At 39.5% G+C, this 15,389-nt stretch overlaps 1 protein-coding gene across 7 annotated transcripts in view; it reads left to right on the top strand.

Annotated features, from left to right (window-relative positions):
- The window catches only part of RASSF8 (Ras association domain family member 8), an 88,115-nt gene that overhangs the window by 57,760 nt on the left and 14,966 nt on the right, over positions 1-15,389 (top strand). For 6 of the 7 annotated variants that reach the window (XM_035540831.2, XM_035540833.2, XM_035540834.2 and 3 more), the window contains one exon: positions 14,391-14,584. In XM_035540831.2, coding sequence (XP_035396724.1) covers positions 14,482-14,584 — 103 coding nt within the window. In that variant the 5' untranslated portion in view covers positions 14,391-14,481. Of the gene's footprint in view, positions 1-13,774; positions 13,946-14,390; positions 14,585-15,389 lie in introns of all 7 variants that reach the window. The other variant, XM_035540835.2, reaches the window with a different exon arrangement.

Raw genomic sequence — 15,389 nt, 5'->3', positions numbered from 1 at the left:
CTCCCCTAGGTTAGTGCTTTCAGAATGTTAAATGGCTGGATTTTTTTATATAAAGTTAAATATAAGCTTTTTTTTTTCTTCTATTACTGAGTAGCTCATGTAGGGATATACATCTGGTCCTGTTTTAGTCACTGTTGGTCTTCTAATGTGTTTTAAAGAGATGACTTTTTTGTTTCACACTCTGTTCACCTAGTGATACTGTACTGGAGGCCCTGACATATGCTTTGCTCCCTGTGCTTTGGCAAGTGTATGCTGTTAGCTTCTGTAACTTGTAATCTTTGCTGCCAGGACTGTGTATGCATTTATATGAAAGGATTTTTTTTCCAAACTGTGTAAGCAGTACTAAGAACTGAAAATTGTTCCATACCATGACAATGCCTTTAATTACGAGGCTTATAGAATTGAAATCCTTCTTGCTTCTTCTGCAGTCTCAGGTACATTACTTATTTGGCTTCATAACAACTCGACAAGAGGAGTAAGACATGCTTTCATCTAATATAGATACTTACCTAAAGTGAAAGATGGGGTTTGAGGCACTTCAAACAAAGGAAAGTCTAGAACTAGAACCCTGTCTAAGCAACTCTTCCTCATCCTTGGGTCCAATATTTAAATCTAGGGTCCTTGAGAAAGGCTTCGAGCTGTGAATCTGTTTTATGTAGAGCAGCTTCCCACCTCACCAAACCTGACTGAGGGGACTAAATGCAAGAGAGATGTGTTGGCAAGCACATCCATCTCTGGGGTGTTTGGCGCTCTGACACGGTGACTATCCCTCAATATTTACCTCCCTCCTTTTGCTATGCTGTGTAGAGCTCTGGCCTTCAGGTGTTAACGAAGTCTGTTCTGGGAGCCCAGAAATTGTGTAGCAGTGTCTAGTGTGTCTATAAAGAAGTCTTGCTCTTGGCCTGTCTTTACCAGAGAATATAGATAGCCCTGTAGAGTTGCTTCCAGTTTTGTCATTCCTTTCTGTCTTCAGTACTGCTTTGTGAAGCTTTCACATCTGTTCTGGAAGCTGAAGTACTATCAACTTCAGTTTCATTTCAAGCTTGAAAATGTGCTGCACAGATATCTGTTCTGACAATGTTATTCTAAATAATATATTTAAAAGTGATCATGCAGCAGTGTATTTGTGTTTTGATTCAAAGTTGAGAGCACATACCCCCATTTGCTTTTGTATTTATAACTTAATGTTTGAGGGGTGATGGCATGTGGAAGAAAGCATGAGGACTCAAGCAAGGCTGGTATCTGATCTCTTTTCCTGCAGGTTTTCTTAGTGTGTTTATACTTCAGAGTATGTTTTGACAGAGTGCAGCAGTTATTGTGCAGCTGAAAGTGGATTACAATATTGTTTGTTTAGGATTCAGAAGCCTCTTGTCAGCAAAGCGCAGGATATACCACATGGTGACTGCGCATGGAAACAGTATGACCCCAGGCCTAGCTGTGGAATTCAGATAGTGATACTATTCTCTAGCCTTTTTATTTCTCTGGCAACAGGCATGAGATTGTATGAGTATAGCTTGATGCAATAGTTGATTTGCATTAATGTTTTGGAAGCACAGATTTCAGTAATAGCTTGGAAGTATTGTACTGCCTGGATATACCTAGTTATTAAAGCAATACTAAAGCAAGCATCTTACTGAATTTGAAAGCTCTGAAGTTTTGTTAGTCCTGTCTAAATGTTTCAACTTTTACTGTATTTAGGATCCCAGTGAGCTTTTATAAGCACGAGGACTGTGAATAATTGAACAAGGACGGCTTCAGCTTCAAAGTTGTTTTTAATTAAAGGCTTTCCCTTCTGTGGACTACTCCCACGTAGAGGGTTGGAAACTCCTAAGTTTCCATGCACAGAATTTTTCTTTATTCCCTGGGGCGGACATAAGGGGCAACAGATTTGACCACCTACAAAAGATGTAGATGTTGCAGTGAAAGCAACTGCTTCCTCTCTAGACAGAAATTGGCTGGGAATGAAAATAAGAATTGAAAGTTTTGATTGTACTTTCCTTCTTGCAATCCGTGTGCAGCATGACCTTATTTTACAGAAAAATCCAGACTGCTACTATTATTGATTATGCTGGTTGCATACACACAGATTTTTAAGTGCTTGAGAATTGTTAGGCAATGATAGCAATGGCGCCAGGACAAAGTTTAAGCTGGTCAGTTTGCCAAAGACGGAATTGCACTTGAATTCAGGTTATGGTGAAAACACTAAAGGTAATCTTACTGTGACCTGTAGGTCGGGGAATCTGTTATTCTCTTACCAATATCAGTATGCAGACTGTGGACAGCATACTTGAGAGTGTCTTCCAGGGGTTCAGGGACAGGCTGGGATCTGCCTTGCAGGCCTGCCTCTTCCAGTGCCTTCCCTTCAGAGACATGCAGCTGTATCTCTGCAGAACACAGCTGTTTCTGAAGGGTAGTACCTCTTCAAGGGACTTAAACTGGGATACCTTTTTGTGCACAACGTACTACTTACATGAGAGCATTCCACTCTAAATTGATAAAGATTTGAGGAATCAAGTTCTCCTGGTTTTGAGTGGATACAGATATACCAAGAAGCACGATTGTGAAATGCAGTGAACTGCCTCTGCAAATTCTGTTACGGTACCCAATTTGTCATATTTTGTTTCTACCAGATAACTATTACAACTGTTGTAACCTTTCTGATATGTTCCACATATAGCATACAGTAGGCTTCAGTGTAGAGTTAATCATAATGACCACATGTTGCCTGTACCTCTATCAGGCTGCAGGACATGTTTTCAAATATTATATTACTTTATTCTGCTATTGTGGAGGTTGGTCACCTCTGTCCATGCCAACGGCTGCATTGTTTATACAATAATACAGTAAAAGGAGAAAAAAAAGAGAAGAAAAGAAGGGGGAAGGTTGCAGGAAAAGGGAGAGGATGATGAAGGCTTAAATCAACATTGGTTCTAGGGCCTGTTCTTTGTATTGCAGTCGTTTTGTGAGGAGGTATGGTGAAACTGGAAGCTGTTTCTATAATTGAGATGAGGAAAAGAGAACAAAGCAGGAGGGGAGGGTTCTTTAGATGACTAAATTGTAGGAGGCTCCTTGAAAAACTTGAAGTTCACTCAACGAAAATAATTAACACAAAGATTGGTTTGCCCTTGGAATGAAAATATGGAGTGAAAACTTTAAGCAAATAAAAACAGAAGGAGGAGAACTTAGCAAATGGGATTAAAATTTCAAGTCAGTGGAGTACATCTGTTTTGGGCCGCTTAATTTGATGTGTTTGAAGTGATTGAAATTACAGAGGCTGAGGCCTCAGCACTTCCTGGAAATTGAAGTCCCTTGAACTCATACAACAGAAACATGAAGCACGTGAATAATCTTAAGTTAATTCCCATTAGCCATAGGACCTTATTGTCACCTTTACAGTAATGCTGTTAGATGTCCCAGAGACTTGAACTTTTTTTTTTAAAGCTGACATACATTATATACTTATAATGCAAAACTGATTCATGCTCTCTTTCTATTTTGCACATAAAAAATAAAAAGAAAACTATGCTAAAGATGTCCAAACCACAGAATGTTTACCCACAGAAGTTGGTACAATGTTTGAAGTTTTGTAAGAAAGAGAAGTGGAAATTCAAAATGGGCTGTTTGGATCTTCTGATTTACATATTTTCTTTGCTTCAGAAAATAAAAGCAAACTAGACTTTGCACTTCTGATGCTTAGGAAGCCAAAGTACACAAGCACTTCAGCTCTTGTCACTGCTGTTTTGTTTAACTTGAACTGTTGTTTTTCAAGTTCTGGATGTTCCTCAGTCCCAGTGCCTGGCATCCAAGGCATTTCATAATTAAATTCAGACACGCATGGTGAAGATTCACCATAGCAGGAGGAATGATGATAAAATTCCTTCTGGTGGGACAAGTGTATTCCCAAAAGGCGAGACTGAGTTGCCAGTCTTCTGACTGCTTTCCAGAAGCTCTGCAGGCAAATCACTGTTTGTCTTGTCCTACCAGAAAGTACAACCACGGTGTGCGTAGGCACACCAGGAATCCACGGGGAGGAGTAGAATAAAAGATGGGTTAGAATGAAAAGCAGTGGGGTCACCACCACTTGTTGCTCCTTTGTGTTTTGGCAGGAACTGGGGAGAATTAGGTTAAGGGAGAATTTGAAGGATCATAATGAGGAGATTCAGCCAGTAATTTGATGAAGTTTCTCTTTTATGTGAGTGTTTAAGACACGTCTTGCAAATGAACTATGAAGCAAAGTACGCTTCACTTGGAAATAGTATGAGAAACAAGAAGGGTGGAGAAAAGTTTGGAAGGGTTTCCTGAATGAAAATAAGTAGATTGCAGTACTAGAAGAAGAGGAGAGCTACTTCACACTCCCTGCTTTTGCCAAGTCTGCTGACTACAGAAAACTGTCCTGACATCATTCTGGGCAAATGTGTAAATGGACAAGATGAGTTCGCCGAGGGGGCAGAGAGAAGGAATACACAGTCTTTAAAATGTGAAAAGAAAGCCTGTAGCTGCATGGCCTATAATGTAAGGCTGTATTTTAGAAAGAAGAGACAAAATGTTGGCAGTATTTAAAAATATGGCAGAGAAGTGATAAATGGAGAGTGGTGCTGGCTTGCAAATTCTTGCAACAGAGAAGGAAGGTAAGAAAAGGAATGTGAAAATATCACTTTCCTGCTACATTGAACTAACATCCATTTTCTCTTGGCATAACAATTTGTGGCTTTTGTTTAGTTGCTGTAAATTTTTTGGCATAGACTCTTGTCTTTCCTGAACAGCTATGTGTCAGGTTCGTGAACAGCTATGAATACTGTACGTGATCTTTGTAGGACTGCTTCTCAAAGGGAAGCATATGTAGTGGTGTTACTCGTCTCTACACTTCTTGCCCTTCCTGGTGAGCTTTGGGCCTCTAAGTCAGTGTTAGACAAATTTACAGAGAATTAATGGTTTAGAAGGTATGAAGCTTGTAACGGTTTCCCTAAAATCAACTGAACAGAGATGAGCTATGCAAGTGTACTCGCATCCTGAGGTAACATTACAGTTCTTTAGCTGTTTTGAGACAGCGTGGTCAGTTGGCCAAAGCCATGTAGATGGCCTGGAGCTGGCTGTACCACCACCACAACACTGAGAGGACTAGGGAAATTAAGTCAATGCAGTTAAAAGGATTTTAGTCCATAAGCTATTGCTGTATATACTAGGATTACCTCAGATTTTGCCCTAATAAATAAAATTACCCAAACTCACAGTTGATTGGAGAGGAGAAATATATAAGTGATAAGCTGAGTCCTATAAAGAACAGAAGAAGCAAAGAAGTTTTTGAGTTTGGGGAAATACAGAAATAAGCATAGCTAAGTATAAATTTTCAGAAAGGGACTCCCTCCTTCATCTCCCTCCCTGCCCTTAATTGTCCTAGCTATGTAAGGAGTCTTTGCAGAAATATGCTCTGTCTGGCTTCCAGGTTGCCAGGAGAGTTACTTGAAATTTTTGTAGGTAATGGTTAATGAATAAGTTAACATCTCTGAATAAAGCTTTGAGATTACCGTCTTCTTAAAGAGTTGTTTTGTTGATTAAGTTGAAAATGCCTCCCTTATTTCTCTTTCAGGAATTGCATGTAATTACAGCAAGATTTCTTTTCAGTAGTCATGTTGTACATTGGCTTTTAAACCATATTTTTAATTGACTTATAAAACTTAAGCTAATTCAAATTTAAATAGATATTTTAATTGTAAGGTGTACTTTTTTTCTGCATTCAGAATCACAGAATCACAGAATCATCTAGGTTGGAAGAGACCTCCAAGATCACCTAGTCCAACCTCTGGCCTAACACTAACAAGACCTCCACTAAACCATATCACTAAGGACTACATCTAAACGTCTTTTAAAGACCTCCAGGGATGGTGACTCAACCACTTCCCTGGGCAGTCCATTCCAATGCCTAACAACCCTTTCAGTAAAGAAGTTCTTCCTAATACCCAACCTAAACCTCCCCTGGTGCAACTTTAGCCCATTCCCCCTCGTCCTGTCACCAGGCACGTGGGAGAATAGACCAACCCCCACATTGCTACAGCCTCCTTTAAGGTACCTATAGAGAGCAATGAGGTCTCCCCTGAGCCTCCTCTTCTCCAGGCTGAACAACCCCAGTTCCCTCAGCCGCTCCTCGTAAGACTTGTTCTCCAGACCCCTCACCAGCTTCGTTGCCCTTCTCTGGACTCTCTTGAGCACCTCCATGTCCTTCTTGTAGCGAGGGGCCCAAAACTGAACACAGTACTGGAGGTGCGGCCTCACCAGAGCCGAGTACAGGGGGACGATCACTTCCCTAGCCCTGCTGGCCACACTGCTTCTTATACAAGCCAGGATGCTGTTGGCCTTCTTGGCCACCTGAGCACACTGCAGGCTCATATTCAGCCGACTATCAACCAGTATTCCCAGGTCCTTCTCTGCCAGGCAGCTTTCCAACCACTCATCTCCCATCCTGTAGCACTGCTTGGGGTTGTTGCGCCCCAGATGCAGGACCCGGCACTTGGCCTTGTTGAACTTCATACAGTTGACCTCAGCCCATCGGTCCAGCCTATCCAGATCCTCCTGCAGAGCCTTCCTTCCCTCGGGCAGATCGACACACGCACCTAACTTGGTGTCATCTGCAAACTTACTGAGGGTGCACTCGATCCCCTCGTCCAGGTCATCGATAAAGATATTAAAGAGGACCGGCCCCAGCACTGAGCCCTGGGGGACTCCACTAGTAACCGGCCTCCAACTGGATTTGGCTCCATTCACCACAACTCTTTGGGCCCGGCCATCCAGCCAGTTTTTAACCCAACAAAGCAAAAAATTCAACAAAGCAAAATTCATCAGTGCAAGCGCTGAAGTGGAGAAATGGCTCATTTGTATGCAATTTTCCCAAAAATGTAGTGGAAGAAAATGTGATATTTTGACCCATATTGAAATGTGGGAAGTGTAGTAAGGTTTCTACATGTTTTATTCTGAGCTTTATGAAATTTTTCCCCAGTTCACATTTGGAGTCCAATGAACACTTCACTTTGACACCTCAGCTGTTACTCAGGGTAGCTTTAGTGAAATGACATACCATAGCAAATGTAGCATGTGTTCTAGACTGAAATGTAAAGAAAAGATTTAGCCTTACAAAAGGCTAAACCTTTTTTTTTAACCAAGGGTTAATCCAGTTCTTGCCAAAATGGAGCACATTACCTCATTGCCTTCAGTGGTAAATATTGGCAGTTGTGCATAAATGTCTTCAATCAAACCCTCAACTTGCTTTAAGTGTTTGCAGACAAATGGTAAGGGGAGAGGGAAGTGTGGATGGGTGAGGCAGTGTCTTCCTTGAAACCAACTCGAGAGCGTGACCTATTTTATGTTGTTTGAAGCTGGAGCATCCAGAGGTATAAGGCAGCTTTGAAGTGAGAATACAGCTTACTTCATTGTAGCTTTCATATAAATATCTCTGCTGCAATGAAATGGCTTGCTTGTTCCTCTACTTTTTGTTTTCTTTCACTCCCACGCGGTATTTAGACCATATAAGAGATGGATAAACGTGACTTCCACTTAACATTGCTGCTATTAATAAAGTTGTTGTCATTTTATCAAATGTGCTGTATATTTGATGCTAATGAAGAACAAACACTTATAGGGCTTTGGAAGACATTAGTGTGGTAAGTGTATGCCTTTTGACTTGAAACAGTCAATCACGAGATGTTTACTTAATGCATATGGCTTTTCTGAGCTGTTTGTCACAGAATGTGATGTATATGCAGTAGTACAGTCTCCTTTGCTAACATATCTGGAAAAGGATATTGTCTGCCACAGAATAAAATACATCCCAGCTGCTAACTGTCTTAACCTCTGCAATGCTGCTACCAACAAACAAATCCTTTTGGGGCCTTTTGGTGAAAACTGAGCTTTTTCATGGTGTGTCTGTTCAGGCCTTCATCTCTATCAGGAGTGTGATTATTTTATACTGATGATTTTGTTAGTAGCTGCAATGCAGAGTGAGGAAAAGGAGTGCTTCATGCAAAACTACCTGCAGATTATACTCCAGTCCTAATACCAAAACAGATTCAAGGTTGTGATTTAGTGATTAATCCCATTTGAACGTGATTGAGTTGTATCAAAATAAATCCTATCAATTTCAAGAGCTGCAAGCAAGCGCTGTATTGAATGTTGTTGTAACTTACTGGCACATATGCTAACCATAATGCTCTTAACTCAAGTTTTAGACTTCTGCTTTGAAATTTTGACTGCTCTGACTTGAGTTCTGTCATTATTTCCAAAATGCCTGTGGGTTTTTGTACCTTGCATCCATGTGGAGTGTAGATTTTTTTTTTTTAATATCTAATCTTAGGGAAAGGAGAGCGTTCATTTTAGTGTTGTTCTAGTTGAATAAAGTCAAGTGTGTGTGAAACTTACTGTTTAAAAAAAAAAACAACAAAAAAAACAATATTTTGTTCTTAAAGGTTACAAAACAGAAAAATCTTTAATAAGCAATCTGGTTAATCAGCTCACCTGCTGGTTTGTGTTCTTTCAAACATTTTTGCGATGGTCTGAAAACATTCAGAAATACAGTTGGGTTACTCCAAAATAGTAAATCAAGATGCAAGGTATTATAGGCAGTGGTGTTTTTGACAGTATTACTGCTCCAATTATCAATATATATTATCGGCAATGGGTTAGAACTTGGTTTTCTATGAAGACACGAATTTTAGATGCAAAATGTGATCATGAAGCTTTCCAGCTACCTCATCTCCTGTATCACAGCTTCAACACTGTTTTGTGCTGCAGTTAAATCGTTGCTAAGTGATAATCTAAAGATTCTTCATTTCATTACTTGTGGTCTTGAGCAAGTTTAATGAAGCTAGCTGAGGATATTGGAGGAAGAGCACTGATGCCCTCTTAATAAATTTGGGAGTAGTGTTGGTATACTTATATGGCCTTCAGTTTACGCATTAGAGGTCAATAGGGACAGTGAAGACTTGGATTCAGACTTGCATTGACTGGGGTTGGGGGGGGGGGGAAGAGGCAAGCTCTGTTGAGGCTTTTGAGATAGCAAGTCAATTATTTGTTTGTTTTTTTCTAATTGTCTGGGAAAATTATTTTTGGACTTTGGGGGACTTTTAGGCTATCTGGAGGCACAATTTCTAGCACCCATTGTTGCTAGAAACATCCTCTTGTAGTTGAGTTTATATGACCTCACACATCAGCATTGTCTGGACCTGTCACAGACTGTGTATATACATAGGCATAGAGTGCCTTGGATAACACTCATGGCATCTGGATTTTGGCCTGTTTTGTGCAGTCATGTGTTAGACCATCTTTTCGCCAATCTCATGTGAGGAAATTCCTTGCTGCTGAAACTCTCTCTCAAGCTTGTTCTCAACATTGTCATCTTCATGGTTGTGGGACCTTTGGTTTGTTTGTTTTAAGCAGTGCTTATTATCTCTGAGCACTCTTCTGGTATAGCAAACGCATAACACTCCACAAGTGGAAATCTCTTAGTCCCACTAAAAGAATTGGATGCTTCTTCTGTATAAACATTTTCTTTTTCAAGAAAGTTGCGCACTAATTTCAAACCCACAACCTTTTCATTTCTAATAAACCTTTGTGTGCAAAGGATTTATACTTGATACTTTGTCCTGGACCTTCCTTGGTTTTGCCTGTTTATTCATGGGAAACAGCATGTCACGTAGGGTATTTCTTGTTCATCAGTCCAAGGGAAGAGGCTTTTTAGTAAATGCTAGTTAGCTTGTTTCCAGTAGCCAAATCTATTTGCAGTCATATTCATCTGGAAAATGTTACTTTATTGCTCAGAATTTTTATGGGAGGGAGGATCTGCCAAATGTCTCCCTGGTCACCCTGGGGTAATGTCATGCTCTTTTAGATGTTTATAAGCTCTTTCTGAGTAGCTGAACTTACTTTTTGTACTTAATTCATTTTTATTTTTATTTTTTCCCCAGTCAAACCTTGTTTGTACTAACTGTTTTTACCAACAGCTTCCACCTAGCAAGCTGGGTGGAACTAGCCCCCTGTTTGTCCAGAGCCCCATCTGGTATCACCGTAGTGAAAGGCAAGGAGCACAACTTGGCTGAAGTGCATAGAATGAGAAACAAAGGCAGAAGCAGTCAAACTCTAGGCAATTTTTGTTTGTAAGTAACTGTGAATGAATGTGTCCTCACTGCTAAGTACGCTGCATGCTGATTATTGGGGGAACAGAAATTTACTGAAGTGCTTTGGTCAAAAATCTGCAGTTAATTCCAGTTGCAAGAGAATTTTAACCTTGATTTGAGGAGTATGCTGCCTTCAGATGATGTGAGCCTTGCAAAGATTAGAAATGAGGTGAAATCAACATCTTAATTTTAGCTCTCAGGGTTTCTTATGACTTAACACTTACATCAAGGATAGATAGGTTTGGCAAACATCTGCTTGGACAATCTTTTTAAGCAGAAAAGCCCTTTGCACTTTCTCAGTTCTGCCTGTCTTCTGTGAAGTAGGAGCCTTTCTGTGGTTTGTAAACTAGCTGTGAAGAGGTAGCCAAGTTGTGTGCGTATAATATATACATACGCTGGAGTTTTCTTTCCCTTAGAAAACTGAACAAATGTCTGAAAGTGCAAGATCTGAGCCAAATAGGACAAAGGAAGAATTTAGGGAAAAATTGCCTAATGCGCGGCAAACAACATGACTGAGGAGGTTGCGGGCAAGGTACCCGCTAGGGAGAGGGGCAGGGGAGGCAGTAGCTGAGGGTTGTCCAATTTCAGATGCTCGGTTCCAATCAGAAATGCCTGTCACTAGAAAGCTGGTGACTGAAGGATGGGGTGAGAGGGGAAAGCTATGATCAGAGACAGGCTTTGGCTTGTGTGCCTCTCCTCAGTAAATTAGCTTTCCATTCCTAATCATTGCTAAAACAAGAAGTTACGTGTAAGTTGAACTGATTTTGAACTTACAGTATTGTGAAACCTCAAGTGAGGTGTTTTTTTCCCCCACCCTTTCCATTTGCTTTAGAGAAAAAAATTGTATGCTGTTGGAGGTGAGTTATTTTGTCTTCTCTATTGCAAAAGTGTGACGTATGTTTTGGGCACAAGCTTTAGTTTGAAAAATTATTTGGGGCAGTCAAAAGAGACCTCAGTGAAAAGGCAAAGAAGCTATTCATAGTACATGAGTTAACTGTCATCAGATAAAGAATTGAATATGTAAGAAGGAAAAACAAATGCTAGTAAAAAAGTTTTATGGAGTTATAATTGGGAAGCAGAGAGACACATACGGCCAAAAGATTTTGTTTTTCAGACTTCTCTGTAAACTTTACTGAATGGTCCTAGAAACCAAACTAATCCTAGATGGTCTTTTTGCTGTTTTATAGATTAGCTTTGCTTAGAAACTATAATGAGGCCTAGTGATTTCAGCACACAGATTTTAAGTTTCTAAAGTCTCTTCACGTTCCACTTTTTGTGACTGACAGATCTGGGAAAGAATACCAGTAGTACTGTGAGTCATGCTCTCCTTTCCTTCAGACCTACATGTTGGTCCCAATCATCTTTCCAACAGAAGGTGATACAGCAAGCTGCTTGTATGGTTTCACGATTACTCTTTAGTCCATTAAAAGTGTTTGTCCTTTAAGAAAACTAATGGGAATATTTTCCCTAAGCTTGGACTGTTTCAAAGATGCTTTGTTCAGATTACTTGCTGCTTTGGTGAATGTTGTTTTGGAAATTGGAAGTGTCAGCAAATATTTTGTTATTAAATGATGACTCTTCAGTTTTTTTTTAAAGGTGGATGTTAGAAAAACAGATGACTAAAACTGATCTGCACTGAATGCAAGGCTGTGCTGTGTGTGCTGACTGGGGGGGGAAGTGCACTTGCTGGCTTGCTAAATAGAGATAATACTTTGGATGTTGACGGACAGAAAAACAATTAGAGCTGTCAGATTCTTTGCTGACATGTGCGTTGTCACATGGGGAGATGGCTTGTTTGGTGCCAGTAAATCTGAACTGTTCAACTCTCAGCAAGATATTAAGTTAATTAATAAAGTTCCTTACAGTTGGGCATGGAATGTGAGGTCTGTTTATTTGTGAAGACAGCTTCTCCAGGAATAAACAGTGGAGGTCACTGATGGGGCCTCTTATGTGTTTTCTCAGTCAGTGCTGGATTGCAGGCTAATAAAAGACTTTCTCCTGCTAGAGATGCTAATTGGTGCATTAAAATGGTCTTACCTGACTGAAGAGTTCCTGTATTTGTATGCTTTTCAAACTTGTGTAGATAGTCATTTTCTTTGAAGTATGTCATGTTACGTGGGAAAATGTTTGTTTAAACTATTGACCTCTTTGGGTTTTTGGGTGCTCACTAATGTCTCAGAGGAATAAACTTCTGTATACGCTGGTATTCTCAAAAGCTATCACTTTTCCATTGATTAATTATGCAAGCGTATTTGAAATCAAGCTTTACTTGTACGTTTGGACTTAGGTTTCTTTTGTTTTCTAAAAGGATACTTCTGCACAGGGATTTCGGTGTGCATGCTCACTTTACAGCAGGATCGTTTAGTGCTTCTCCACTAAAGCTTGTCCTGCTGATGTGGTGTGACTGCTCTGCCCCTTGCAGTGTTTGAGGTGTGCTGCTGCTGAATGTCACAAGTTGTCAGATGAAGATCAGGAGGTCTTCTGGGCAATGCATCGATACTTGTCAGCCACTGAATGGAGTAGATGGCTGCAGAAGGGAAGCAACCTTTCCGCTGTAGCTTGAGGGTTATGCTAGCACATCTTTTTAATGCAGAAAGAGATGTTGACTTCATTAGGAGAAGGCAGTTCTGATTAGACTGTAACACAATCTGTATTAAGTATTTGCCTCCAGGTGCAGTTCTGTTAAATCTATCATCATCAGATTCCCTTTTTTTGTGTAACCCTACCCAGCTTGTCTTTACTAATCTTCTCTAAATAACTTTCAGATTTCTTTTACTGTGTTCCTGTGTTGTTCATTTCTCTGGAACTTAACTCTTCAAAAATATTTTCTCTAGTTTTATCATTTTACATGTATTGGATTACCTGATTGCATGAACTTCCTTTACTGTATTATCATGGCTTATTTTTCCTCTATCTGCTTAAATAATGCAACCATCTTATTAGTTTTTTAAAAGAAAAAAAATCAATAGTATTGGTGGTTTTGTTTGTTTTTTAAATAGACCGTTATACTTGGAGTTTTTACTTCAAAATTTTTGAAGTTCAGCATTTCAGCAGTTCCAGCTAGAAACTAACTTTTGTGACCTGTAATCCAGGTGGATCTGTTTAAGCAGAACAAAAGCAGCTCCTAGTTGAGCTGAGCCTGGAACAAAAATTCCAGGGATCAAATCAGCAATTATCTAGATGTTGTCATTAGACAAACCTTGAGTGGTTTAACTGTTGGAAAAAAAAAAAAGACAGCAGAGAGCAAATGGTTGATTGCTAGGTTGTAACTTAGTTCCCTAGATTTATAACTTTTTTTGTGCACAGACATTTGATTGAGTGCAGAAAGATTTTTGGAACCATGACATTTTTTGTCTCTCTCTCAAAAAAAAAAGGCAGCACTGAATATTTTTTTCCATTTACAAATATTGGGAATTTTCTTTTAAGTGAGATTGGGAGCTAATTCACTATATTAACTGGTACAACTTCGGTGTTATTTCACTGAAGGCAGTAGAACCATACTCAAAAGCAAGAATTGGATAGACTATGTTGTATAACTTAATTTTTGGTTTAGTGTCATTGCAGTGCATGTGGAAAAGCCAAGGTTAACGTTTAAGCCAAAGTCTAATTTACAGAATCAGCACAATGTTGGCAAGCGTGGAAGCACCTCGGCAGCATTTTCCCATCGTCCCTTCTTGCTCTAGAGAGAAAGAAATGATCTCTTCCTACTTGCTTTCCTTTCTGGGTTTTCCAGCGTTTTCTACATGGTACTAGGAACCCTCAACTGCTTCTGTATGGAGAGCAAGGTGGGACACTCAAGGATGGCTGTAATTAAAGATGTTTCCCCCTTGTTTTGCTATACCTGATAGGAATTACTGACCTGACACATGAAAATGTCTCTAACCAGTCCCTTGAGACATCCAGGCAATACGTAAAGGAAGGAGGGCACTTCTTACTGGAAACTGTTATGGATTTATCTTGGAGTTGTTTATTTGATACTATTTCTGTTGGTGCTCTTTTTGTCATAACTTGTTATATATTAGGAAATAAACTGTAATGAAACTTCTGGTAAGTCTAAAAGAACAGAATACGTAGAGATTGCCAAAGCAAGAGATAATGGTTTCCTGCTATTAGGTTAAAGAAATGAGACCATGTACCTCTTCTACCCAATAGATGCTAAGCTGAATTTATTCACTTTTTAAATTGGTAATTCCTCTCTATGAACACCAGGATTTTTTTTTTCTCTTTTAGCTTCTGAGAGAAGACTTGCATTATCTCTTGCGTAGCTTCAAGTATGACTTGACTGGGTTGCATTCATGGCTCTTGGATGATCTGGTGAACCATGGAGCTCAAGGTATGGGTGGATGGAGTCCAGAGAATTGTGTGTGGGGTCACCGAAGTCACAACATGCCAGGAAGTTGTAATAGCCCTTGCTCAAGCTATTGGTAAGTAACTGTCAGCTGTATGCCTTGGGTTTGGGGTGAAGCTTTTTTATGAAGCTAAACCAAGGGGTGGTGGGGTTGTACTGAGTCTCAGAAGAGCATGAACATATAAAGCACAATGAAATAACCTTGTAGTGTCTTAGAAGGCAAAGTAAACTTGCTGCCTTTGGGTTTTCTTAACCTGCTAGAGAGAGATTTAAAATAAAATAAAATAAAATAAAATAAAAAAGCAAAAAAAAAACCACAAAACTGAAAGCTGTAAACTTTCTTTCAGTATGAGTGTGTTCTCTAAATAACTATATGCTGCTGTTTGTCATTGTAAATACAGTCTGGAGTAAAGAAAGTGCTGAACTGTCAAGGTTTTGAATACCAAGGATATATAAAAGCCATGCAAAACAGTTGATTGGTTTTCACAAGCTAGCGATGTTAATTGAAATTATACGCATTGAAAGAATGTGTAGCTATATTGGACATAGTATAGATCAGTAAAATAGATCCTTCAAGTTCCCTTTTCGTCCTGCACTCCACATAACTTGATACTAATGAAAGGATAACTTGAAGTCTGTTCAGTTTTAGCTATTTGCTGAACAGTTTATAAAACAAAATCAACAACAACCCCAAACCAATCATCTTTGAAGCTTCAGTGCAATAAAGAACAGTCTTGTTAGTGCTGTCTTCAGTCTTCTCAGGTCTTTCTCAGTGGTTGAGAGTCTCTCTCTAAAATCTTGCATCCAGTGATAAACTGTAAAGTGTGCTTTTACTGTTTGTATTAGTTGCAGATTTTCATTTATTCCTAATCGGTTTATGA

The sequence above is a fragment of the Cygnus atratus genome, chromosome 1 (assembly GCF_013377495.2).
Source record: "Cygnus atratus isolate AKBS03 ecotype Queensland, Australia chromosome 1, CAtr_DNAZoo_HiC_assembly, whole genome shotgun sequence".
In the NCBI taxonomy this organism is placed as follows: Eukaryota; Metazoa; Chordata; class Aves; order Anseriformes; family Anatidae; genus Cygnus; species Cygnus atratus.
Note: the sequence above shows the minus strand (reverse complement) of the source record. Positions and strands in the feature narration are given on the sequence as shown.